This window comes from Syzygium oleosum, unplaced genomic scaffold, assembly GCF_021117445.2.
Source record: "Syzygium oleosum isolate NSW1041296 unplaced genomic scaffold, Sole_v2.1 Sole_v2.33, whole genome shotgun sequence".
Classification (NCBI taxonomy): domain Eukaryota; kingdom Viridiplantae; phylum Streptophyta; class Magnoliopsida; order Myrtales; family Myrtaceae; genus Syzygium; species Syzygium oleosum.
Window position 1 is genome coordinate 3,058,015 of NW_026607517.1, and position 11,800 is coordinate 3,069,814.

Below are 11,800 nucleotides of genomic sequence, written 5' to 3' on the forward strand. Positions count from 1 at the left end.
CATTACTTGGACTGAATCTGATGCAATTTTAGCACCATTCCTCCAAATCTTCACGGATGCACATCTCGAAAAGCGTGGAGCATGGATTTTACTTCATTCAGGATGAAGTCTCCGGGTACATACAGAGGATGAAAATTTATTGATGCGTGGTGAAAAATTACAAATGTTAGCTAAGTAATGCTTTTAAAACCATCTGTAAAGGAAACTTGTAGGACCCTCCGTGCTTCTAGTGGGAGCACTTGGCCTGGATAGCTAACGTCTTCATGATGCTGGGACAGCCGTCATTGCCCTTGTTGAAGAGCCCTCGCTCGATCGGAACCGCGCAGCTAGTTTTCCCCAGGCAATGTTTCTCGACGACGTCCTTGGAAATGGGTGAAGTGCACTTTCCGTAGTTGAAGTTTCCGCAGATGCCGTATGGGTCGCCGAAGCTCGCAAACTCGATGGCCACGATCTTCTTGTGGTTTGCACACTTCAAGTGCGCCGCGGGTTTCGCATCCTCCACAACCGGGCGGAAGTGGTTGTTCTTTCTTGCCCATGACTTCACGCTAGGGGGATGGTACTCGGTGATGTAACTGCAGATGGTGTCTCTGTCCACATTTAGGATCTCTACTGAACCAGGGTTGCCTCCGTCTTCGTCCAGCACGACGAGTAGATTGTCGGTCGGCTTTATGAAGGATCTTGGGATATGGTACCTGACAAAGCAAGGAGCAAACCGGATAAATCACAAACGTGTCACCTTACTTGGCAGTATCTTTCTTGGGTGAAGTTTCATAGGTACTTACTCCGACTGACTAGGCTGTCCGAGAGGAGAAAGGTAAGTGTACCAGTAGCGGCCAATGCTCTTGCCATTGACCCAAACCATTCCCTTGGTCATTTGAGGCAAGCGAATGGCGACGGGTTGATTTCCTTCTGGAGCATCGAAGTATGTCTGCAAAAGCAATGATCCATAGGCGGCGCATTAGACGGTCTTATACAAGACAATCAAGTTTTCAGACGATTCGAAAACTGTAGCTAGTCAAATTTACACTGAAGTTTTCATGGAATCTCCTCAGGAATTCAGAAACTAGCCGAGTGTTGATGGGATGCTAATGTTGGATCTATTGTCATACTCTCTGCATTTACTAGTAAAATTCCAATCTCATGATGATCTGCAGTGCGATAATTCAGGATGCCGCGAAACGATCGTGGTATGTTGTTAGAGAGAGAGAGAGAGAGAGAGAGAGAGAGAGAGAGAGAGATCATTTATGCCTTACCTTGTACCATGTAAGAGCACGCCCGACTCCCTGAGTAGCTTTGGTCCATTGCACTCTGTGCGACCCTCCCTGCGTGTATACGCGGACCTTCTCTCCATCCAAGCCCACCTGTATCACAAATCCCATTTCATTTCAATCAATATCATTTGTGAAAACAGGATGGTTTGTCTACTTTTCACCACAGCCAATGTTACTTTCTTGAGTCATGTATTTGACATATGATCCCTCTCAAAATTTTAATCTGTACCTGATGACCCCAGCCATTAAGGGTTAAATCCAGTGTCCCGGTGTTCAAACCTAGGATTGTCACTAGACGAGGCCCTGCGAATCGGTGCTCCATGTAGGCTCCGCTATCCTGCACGACTTGGTAAGCTTCATCAGCCTAGTTCTTGAGTTGGAGGAAAAAGCACAGTTAGAATCAATTAGCTCCTTACAGGGAATCCCACTGTTGAACCCAACAGAGAAATGTGGTTCACTCCAGGCTTCAAGACGATAGGCTTTTGCAGGACAAAGCTCTTATCGATGTGACTGCCATGGGAAGATCCTGAACAATATCATCGATGGGCTCTATTAATTTGCCTAGGAATGGCTAACAGTTGCTACTCTTGAGTGTTTAATAAGTCAATTGTTATGCTGAGAGTGAGATTGGTTACCGACAAATTCTCCATTTACAAATGCAAGCATTGCATGACCGAGACTGGCAACGCGCAGAACCGGCTTTATATCTTTTCGCATCGGGAGATCACGGGTTTCCAACTCTATGCTGCAGTGAGTTGGTGCAGCATTCCAATTTTTCACTTCAGTGAATTGCTATTACCAAAATTTTGCTCTCTTGACTGAAGGAAAAGCATCAATACTCACCTTGTCGTAAACCAAGCATAATCTGTGGTATCTTTAGTCAAACTGTAGAGCTCAGCTGGTGTCTTGGAATTGACAGGCACTCGGCTGGTGTCTGGAATGATTTCTGGTGACATCTCCCACTTGAGCTTGTTTGCCTTCTCTGATTTGACGTAGTTCCTCGAATTGTGTTGCGATACAATCTGCTCATGCCAATTACAGAAGAACACACATCAGGCGCTCGGCCGTTCAATGGCTGATAGCTACAAGAATACAAGGTCTCCTTATTTAATCAATCAGTGCAAGGCTGAGATAAAGAATAGACAAGCAACGCTCACATTTTGAGTGTTGTAAACCACGGTTTTGCAGTCGGGAAGAATGCTGATAGAATGTGGGGGGAGATAGTACTGCTCTCCCCTAAAGTTAACCGCCTGAGGCAACACAGTGTTGTTGTTTGTCAAGAAAGCAGCACAGACTTTAGTCCCTGGAATCTCGTAGTACCTGGCCTGCATGGAGCAAGTTTATTTGGTCGATAGTGAGAAGAACCCTTCTTGCAGACTACATGTTACTGATCAAACTCCCTAGTGCTGCTGTAACATCATCTTAGGCTATTACCTCGAGATCCTTAGACAAACGTTGGACATTGGGACTTCCCCAGAGCAAAGGCTTCCTACATAGCCTTAAAGCCCTGTGCAGATCTTTGAGATGGCCCCATTTAGGTTCCCTTTGGAGGCCTTTAAGCAATGTTGGTCAGTCACATATTTACAAGAGTAATCACAAGAGATAATTCTCAGGGACAACGAAAATTTTATTCCTACCATATTCATCAAGAGGAGCTTCATCGTAGTAGCGAGTTGTCGTGAATACAGCGCTTGTTCTACCGAGATTTGTTCCGCCATGGTACTGCAGAACATATGGTGGACAGTTTTATTACATGGTAACGAATGCTATCAACCAAAAGTGAGGAAATTAAATGCTGATGTTTGAGACAGAGCAGAAGAGAAGCCACTCCATACCATGTAGTAGTTAGTCAAAGTCCCATTCTTTGCAAAGAAACGAGCAACGGAGAATGCAAGATCTTCTGCTGATCTTTGGGATGGTGGATCTCCGAATACTCGGTACCTGCAATCATTTAAGAATAAAGCAAACAACAGGCATCATTAGCCAAATACGAAGAGCTGACATAGTCTGTCATATATTTGTCAAGTTTATTGATGATAATCAAACGGAGGTTTGAGATGACACTGGTGCAGTATGCTTACTGAGCAGTCCAATTCTCAGTCCATAAAGTTGGCTTGTAGGGCCTATTTGGGCCTGTGAAGGTATCACCGCAGTGCCTTCCATTGCATGCATTAATCTACAAAGACGGTGTAACCCATGCGCGTGATTAATCTTAGGACACATTGAGTGCACAATAAGCAAGTCCTTTCATATGTAGTGAGTGTTAATATGTTGTGAATGCACTTAAATACGTACGACTGGATCAGGAGCGTCCTTCTGCTTGCACATGATCCACGGAACTCCTGTTTTTAGCCCTACGGCCATGTTTCCAGCCCATTGAACATATCGGGTTCCTGCATCTCTGTATGCAAGTTGGATGCTATTGTACTCATTCTCAATCTGCATGGCAAGGCTAGAAACTCACTACGACTGCAAATTAGAAATTGATCGGCATTTATCTTCAATAAATGCCTTACATGCTTCTAGGTGGCGAAATTGAAGTAAGGTCTATACCTGAGATAGAATGATGGGACCCCCTTGAGAAGCAAATAGCTTCTCATCTTTCATCTTTTGTACAATCATCTTGACGTACTTTTTCATGTGATACTGCAGAATAGGAGGCATAGACCAGTTAGCAGAGCACTTTTGATTCTTTTTCCTGAAGAACGTATGATTTCCTGAATTCGGTGAGGCACATTACCTTGAATGGTGGGTTGTCGGAACGGAATGTGATATTTTGAACCTCTCTCAGCCAATAGGGAAGCCCTCTGGATTCCAATTTAACAAGAAAATGACACGGGCAATGTCAGCCACGGGCATGCATGCGCGATGCAGACACTATATCTTTGAGGATAAAGAAAGACACAGGAGAAAACAGTACCCATGATTCCATTCGGCCTGAATGAAAGGTCCAACCCTGAGAGTTACATACATTTTGTTCTCTCCAATCAATTTGATGAATTTCACCAAATCGTAATTCCCTTCAAAGTTGAACTGCAAAATCAAAACGTACAGTCCTTTCATCATCTTGGTCTATAAAGCCCAAAACTTAGCTAGCTTGGCATATCACGAATCTTTAAAGTTTGCATCAATATTAGAGCACCAATTACCTGGCCTTGAACAGGTTCGTGAGCATTCCAGAAAACGTACGTCTGGATCACATTCAAGCCTCCTTGTTTCGCCTTCCGAATGAGGTCTGGCCACATCTGCAATACCAATCCAATGGCATTGTTATCCCTCAAACAGAACAGCCTAATGAAACCGATGAAAACAAAAAACATGTCAAAAGAACATGAATATGGCCAGAATTTTGTTCATGGTGTCCAAAATGACATACTTCTGGTGTGCTACGAGGGTAATGAATAGAGCCGGAAAACAGAAGCTCTCTCTTCCCATTGATGATCAAAGACGTTCCGTCATACGCGACTCCCTGCACTTTCTTCTTCGCACATGCCACCGCGAGCATCAATGAGAAAAGGGCTGACAAAATCACCAGTCTCTTCATTTCTATCCTCATTTTTTTTTTCAATTCGACGAGGACAACGAGGCAGCGAACAAGGCTGTTTTTTTTTTCTTTTTTTCCGATTGAAATGAACGAAAAACTAAAGCCTGGAACTCAGATGGGGCCTCTTCCTTTACAGGGAGGAGGTGCCCAGAAGCTGAATTGGGAAATCCATGAAAATTCAGCGTTATAAGAGAATGAACGGGTAAAAATGAGGACCCGGAGGAAAGCTCGGAGAGAAGACAGCTCTTCCATCTTCTTAATTTCCTTTTTTCCGCTGTTTCAGTTCACTGGTTGAGGTTGTCTTTGTTACAGATGTTTCTACCTGTGCTCTCTCTCTCCTTCGGTTCTGTTTTCTTGAACTGAAACATGGTTTGCCTCTTTCTCTCTCCTTCGAAAGCTGCTATAATCTTTTTCTCTTGCATGGATAGCCTTATAACTGTATACAACCGAAATTCGGAAATGGCGGGTTTCGGTTCTTCACTTCTTGATGTTTTCTTGAGACCGAGTGGTCAGGCCCAATTCAAATGGGATGGGCCTGCACACACAGCCTCGATATGCTCTTCAAGAACAAAAATGTATATAAATGCATGCGCACACACCTATACTTTTGGGTTAGCATAGCATTTCCCTCCAAAAAGATTGAAGCCTCCCTCCAAACAATTTTTGCTCAAGTTCGAGGAAATCGAAACCAAATCGTCTTCTTTACCAAAGAAAGAACTCAAGAAATGAGGGAATCTCATGCCATGTCGAAGAGCAACCAGGATGATCTCGACCTCCTCCTCTCTCTCCAAGATAGGGTTTTGGAAACCCCTCCGGCTTCTCCTTCGCACCCTCACTCCCCTTCTTCCCCAGGTTCGATCTGGGGTTTAAAAAAAATTCCATCTTTTTCGTGTTTGTGATTGAGCTCTCACAAATTCGCTTTTTTTCTCGATCGATGCTCATGGGTGGTACTGCAATTGAAGTAGAATTTGCTTGTTAGTTGAACTCTGCAGCCTTTTTTTAGCTCATCTTAATCAGTAATGCCCAGGATACCTTTCGGATGATGGAATGCCGAAGAGACGGGAACAGGTGGATATGTCTGTGTTCCGAGATGCAGTTGAAGATTGCTTGGATTACAAGCCTGAACCCACTAAAGGATCTGGTAACTTAAACCCGTCGAGGGCAGCTGCAGAGCCTGATGTTGAGAAGTTCTCGGGTCTGCGCATAAGGTGGCTTCATTGCCTCAATGTTTTGTTGGATTTTCTAGTTCGTGCTTGTATGTTCCTTCATTTTCGACACTTTCTTGCTCGGATACAATATCTCCTTTTGGAAGTTCTTTTGGACTTTACATTGTGTAGCTCTAGCTTTACTCCGGAGATATTTGCTAAATTTTCTACTGCAATGCTTGAATGGTTACTTCGCACTCTACATTATTAACTCAGGAAAAGTATCAGGGTTACAAATTGCAAAGAATTGGATATCTGCTGCTTGTGTTGCTAATACATAGAAGCGGCTTTTGGATTGTTTTTTTTGTTTTGTCCTTTGTGAACTTTTCATCCCTGAAGCACTGAATGGAGTTATTCAGTTTTAATTTGTAGAAGTCTTCTTCAAAGAGATTTTCGTGTTGACATCTTCTTTTGTCCTTCAGGAATCAGTTGATCACCCCAACAGAGCTTCATGATCATTTTTCGGACATCAGATTTGTTCGCTTACCAGTGATAAAGTAACGTGTTCTCTTATCAATGTACTCTATAAATGACATCTTTTTATTTCACTTTTTGACATTTTTCTATTTCATTTTTGGAAGCAAATCTATTTCCACCTCGAACCTTTATGATTTCTAGTTTTTTCTTCGAAAGGCTGACTAAAGATTTCTGGTTTATTCAAGTTATTAGGGCAACATCATTAGTAATTTCTGTGTTTGGTTGCCCAGGAATTTGTTGGCGGGGGATACTCTTTCTGGTTGCTGGGCAACTGTTGCTGTGCTGACTGAGAAGGGGAGTCCAAAGACTAGTTCTACAGGGAAGAACTATTGTATATGGAAAATTGGAAGCCTAAATGAAGATGCCGTTTCCCTTTTCTTATTTGGTGATGCTTATCAAAGAAATTCAGATGAGAAGGTCGGTTCCACCTTTGCCCTGTTCAACTGCAATGTTCGAAAGGACTCCACGGTACAGAATATTAAGATTGGTACATCGTGCCATTTTTTCTTTCAATAGAAGGATATTATGAGGTACATCTCCTTTCTGTTCTCCTTTTTCTGTTTTTTCAGGGAGGGTTTTCTCTAAGCATATATTCTCCTAGCCAAATATTGAAAATCGGTACATCAGCTGATTATGGAGTTTGCAAGGGGAAACGGAAGGATGGAATGGCTTGTACATTGGTCATAAACAAGTATGATACGTGTCCCACAATTTCCCTATAATATGAAGATAAAGTTTGTGGATAATGCAAACAGCAAAATCTATAGATATTTGATGTCATTTCAGTTTTCTCTGGAAATGATCTTCACTTAATTTTTCTTGTATATCAGCAAAATGATATACATTGGTAAAATTTCCTTCTATGGGTCTCTAACGTTTTTGTGGCCTTATCCATCTTCATGGTTTCTAACCGTGAGATTGTGCAGTTTGCACTGAAGGTGTCTGGCTTTTCCCTGGTCCAAATTGTGGTCTATGTTGCAGACTAATGTTCATATACTGGAAGAGGATGTGTAAAATGTGTGTTTTAATTATAGTTTCCTTGTGAACCTCAGCATTATACCATTAAGTTCTTTTCTTTGGAAAAGGAATGAGAAATAAGGGATTCAAACAAAAGCTGTTCTGGAGCATAAATGGCTTTGTGGAAATGAAAAATTCCTTAAATATGGTGATTGAGTTATTATTTAACTATCCCCACCCTCACACCAGTCGAGGGAAAGGCTAATAAGGAATTCTTACTATCAACCGAAAAAAATCTTGTCTGATTCTTCTTGGTTAATGGATACACAATACTTGATGTTTGATCCGAATTAGTTTACTTATATGCTAGCCTGAAAACGTTCCCATTGGCTGACAAAGTCTTGTTCTTTCATTCTGTCTCTATTGCTGACAGTTTTCTAGATTTCAAACTTATATTTTCTTTGTATTCAAATAAATCTGGTAACAAGACAAGCAAGAAAATTCATTCTCAGAGGCTAGTGATCTTCTAGATAGCCTACCTGAAATGTGGACTATCCGCAGCATGAAGAAAGGAGAACTGCTATGTTCTGATGAACAAGATTCAGATATGCGAACCACCAAAGTGATGGACCTAGTGGATAAGGCCGAGGCATGAGTTTCTCATCCACCTTCAGCACACATGAACCAAGTGTCGTCCTATGGAGTCTTATTCCACTAGCACATGAGAGTGACATGGCTCACCCCCCATGGATTCCTTGCCATTGAGGGCAGCAGTCAATGCTCATACCAGACATCCAGGAACTGCTTTGCAGTGGCTTTGTTCCGTGCTTCATTTTGTTTGAGCACGTCTTGGGATTTTCTACCATTTGGTGTCTTTCCAATCTTTTCAGTTCATTGAATGAGGTTCCAGATATAGCTTCTTAAAGCGCTTTTAAAACTAAGAATCTAGCAAATTTGAATTTTGAAGTGCTCTAGATGTTTGCGAACTTTCAAGGCATCTCTAATCATTGCTTAATATGCCGACATGACGACTAATTTCCATATGTTTATGCTTCTTCTGCTGCTGTCTCTATACTGGGTAATTTATGGCATTATGTGTTGTATGTTATTCCTTGTTCTCTAAATTGCATTGTCTATTTAACCTTGTAAATGTGTATTTTCAGGCACCGTGGGATATATTGCAGGTACCATAAGTCGGTGAGTGATTCTGTGAACTATTTTCTTTGGCGAATTTATTTCAAAATAATCTCCATATCTGATTCTTCATACTGTTACATACAACAGAAGGCTTCGGAGAAATATTCCAGCACACGAACTCAGCTCATTGGGGGGTAAGCTATAGCCTTCCTGAGAACTAGCTCTCAAGACTTCCAATTGTTTAGACAAGACTTAGATGACTTCTACTCATTTCAAAATGGCAGGATAGGGAGAAGACCAAACTACTTCGACTAATGTTCCCTTTTTTCCCCTTCTTTCCCTTATTTTGGCAGGAATATCAGAACAGCATTTAGGAACCACCTTAATGCCGAGGGAATCTATGTCGTTGATCGTCTTTCTGACAGAACAAACGTTAAAAAGGCAACACAGCCAGTGAAACTGTTATCGGTGGAAGGGCTGAAAAAAGCTTTAAGGTACATATGATCATACTCGAATTTTGAGAATTATAAATTTTGAGTGCTCTTTCTCTGCCTTTTTACTTCCTGTTAAACCTGATAGTCCTTACACAATTATCATGAAAGTCAAATTACTTGCATTGACTTTAATCTTGTTTTGGCATTTGAAAAAAGTAGAATACATTTTATGATTCGATCCACATTGTGTATAGATGACCTGAATTCTGACAGCGATAATATGAGAAATGTTCTGTGTGACTGACAATTTAGAAGGTTGCGTGGTCAGGAAAACAAAAAAATAGCGCTGATTGTTTCATATGTTGCATTGCTTATTGTGATTTTAAGACCTAATAAAGCAGTTTAATGATCTCTTTGCATACTATAGCTTATTAATCATTGTGTGTTCTTTATTTTTCTTCTTAATGTGATCATACCGACAAATACCATGAATAACTAGTGGTGCAGGGAAGGTGACGACAAACACACATTCACAGGGAATAAGATTTCTGTCTGAAGTAACAGGTTAGAGATAATTAGCCTCTTTGGTGTAGACTCTTTATAAGCTGATAATCTTATCCAATTCCCTCCTGTGTGCCAGCAAAAATGGAGCCAAGAAGTTCGAATAAGGAATCTTCTCTGAAATCTGAACCCGTGGCCAGCAAGGACAAAAGGTTTACTTCAACCAATCTCAAGTCTTGATTTTTGAATTTACTAAAAGGTGCCATGCGAGGCTCAACTTTTGGTCGAACCGATATTGTTTGTTTAACTCGTCAGGAAATCATCTGCTGTCAAAGTGGATCCATCTTTATTCCAAAGAAATGAACGAACGGGCGTGAAGAGGAGCAAAACAGAAGAAGATTCCGCTAACAAAACTAAGCTGGGCACTGGGAAGCTGATTGAACTAGAAATCTTCAGCTCAGATGACGAAATATGAACATAGTCAATTGAGCCGAGGTCTAGTAGCATGCCACCAGTTGGAGTACGTCCAAATGTGAACTCTTGATGGTTGGGAGCGGCGACTCCGAAACTAGCGGAAAACAACCATTGGTCAGCCCTGCCTTGGTGCGATATTTTTGGGACTTGAAGATGGCGAGATTGAACTCCTAGTCCCGGCATCGCGCAGCGGATGGCTGATCACGATGTGGTCGTCGAGCACTGAGAGTTTGAGACTCCTGTCTTAGTACTTGGACTGAGGTGTTGATGATATTCTCGAACTATTTGGATTAGGCCACTGTCAGGAGGATATCATTTGACCAAGAAATGAACCAGATGGCAATGATGTACCGCTATTATACATTGGTCAATTACTTTTGATAACTTCGCGATATCTAGTGCTGTTGATTAATCGTGAAGATGATCAATGAGCGATGCTTAGTTAGTGAAGCGACGTCTCTGATTAACCATGCATGACGTGCGTGATACCTTTAATATCTTATACTTTCTCCGAAACATAATGGGATGTCGGACTTTAAGCCAAATGTCTATGCGAACCCTAAGAAATCCGCGAGGAAATCGATCCGACCTGACCCCGTCAGCACAAGTGATGTGTGTCCCCAAGTTAGGGTCAAAATCGTTTTTTAAATAGTATGATTCGGTAGAGTGATGATGGTTCCTTCACCAACTACAACAACCACTTTATTTCTTTTCCACGTACGTTCCATTATGGCATGATGAATGTGAGGGGTATCAATTGGGCCTGTACACAATAAAAGAAGTGAGCCCCCCATCTCACCAAATGAATTGCTTCTAAACGAGGCGTCAATTCTTGGTGCCAACCCACATCACTTAATAAGTACAAAGAGAACCCACACCTACAAATTTTGATTTTTCTATGTACTTATTATTGATTACTATTATTGTTGGTGCTTCCTTAACCGGGAAGTTAGAGCTGGGAAATCGCCCAATTTGTCTTAGAATTATTGTACGGATGTCATTCTAGTTCTAAAATTTTTAAATTTCATCAATTGAGTCCTAAATCTTTGCGCAACATTAGGAAGAAATAAAAGTAAGGGATTTATATATGTTTCGGACTTCCCGCCAGCGTACCTCACTCCTAATTGTATAAGAAATCGAACTCAAAACAAAGATTGTGGAGGACTTTCTAAGAAGGGCTCGGGAAAAGAATCGCTCATGTTCTTCCTACTCCAATCTCGTTTGGTTTTAACACTATACGAAACATCTGGCTGGTACGCCATGTAGGAAGGTCCATGATGATTGGACTATCAAGTCAACGATTTCCACAAAAAATAGACTAGAAGAACTATATCAAAATTTGGCGCAAAGGTGCAGGACTAAAGTGGCGAAATTGAAAAGTTTAGGACTAAATTATCATCCGTACTATAAGTTTAGGACTAATTAGATAATTTTCCCCAAGTTAGAGCTGATTAGAGCAGATGCGAACCTCCATGCAAGGAAGAGGGACTTGATCACTCACTTATGTCAACGTGGATAAATAATTAAGGGAAGGCTCTTTTGATTATTCATATCTTGAAGCATAACCAACATTAACTACTTTTAGTTTTTTCTTTTATTATTTCGTGCTTTTTATTTTATGTCCCATCAAACGTTTTGTTTTTTCTTATAAATTGTTCCATAAGCCTTTAGAAACTCGTTCTCTATGCCCGTGCCCCTGAAATATAAAAAAAGAAAAGAAAAGGTTACCGTTTATAGTACCTCGATTTCTTTTAATCGAGAATTTAGAAATGTGATCCGAAATCCAAACAAACTAAGATT

General features: G+C 41.2%; 2 protein-coding genes and 1 long non-coding RNA gene across 3 annotated transcripts in view; 1 reads left to right on the forward strand and 2 right to left on the reverse strand.

Moving 5' to 3' along the window:
• Window positions 1–11,800, reverse strand: part of LOC130135486 (uncharacterized) — a 61,961-nt gene that overhangs the window by 39,315 nt on the left and 10,846 nt on the right. The window lies entirely within an intron of this gene.
• On the reverse strand, window positions 119–5,196 carry LOC115672536 (beta-galactosidase 11-like). Its single transcript, XM_056304905.1, has 18 exons — window positions 4,648–5,196; window positions 4,421–4,516; window positions 4,192–4,304; window positions 4,012–4,078; window positions 3,825–3,917; window positions 3,567–3,710; window positions 3,353–3,447; window positions 3,107–3,212; window positions 2,909–2,993; window positions 2,706–2,824; window positions 2,429–2,596; window positions 2,115–2,293; window positions 1,907–2,016; window positions 1,688–1,797; window positions 1,501–1,608; window positions 1,254–1,361; window positions 783–928; window positions 119–692 (listed from the first exon to the last, which is right to left on the reverse strand). Exons 1-18 carry the CDS (start codon window positions 4,825–4,827, stop codon window positions 227–229), a joined length of 2,493 nt encoding a protein of 830 aa, XP_056160880.1. The 5' UTR covers window positions 4,828–5,196; the 3' UTR covers window positions 119–226.
• On the forward strand, window positions 5,427–10,419 carry LOC115672447 (uncharacterized). Its single transcript, XM_030594256.2, has 11 exons — window positions 5,427–5,667; window positions 5,843–6,023; window positions 6,443–6,517; window positions 6,728–6,965; window positions 7,067–7,188; window positions 8,618–8,651; window positions 8,739–8,785; window positions 8,945–9,085; window positions 9,525–9,589; window positions 9,666–9,738; window positions 9,842–10,419. The coding sequence occupies exons 1-11, from the start codon at window positions 5,541–5,543 to the stop codon at window positions 9,999–10,001; spliced, it is 1,263 nt and encodes a 420-aa protein (XP_030450116.2). The 5' UTR covers window positions 5,427–5,540; the 3' UTR covers window positions 10,002–10,419.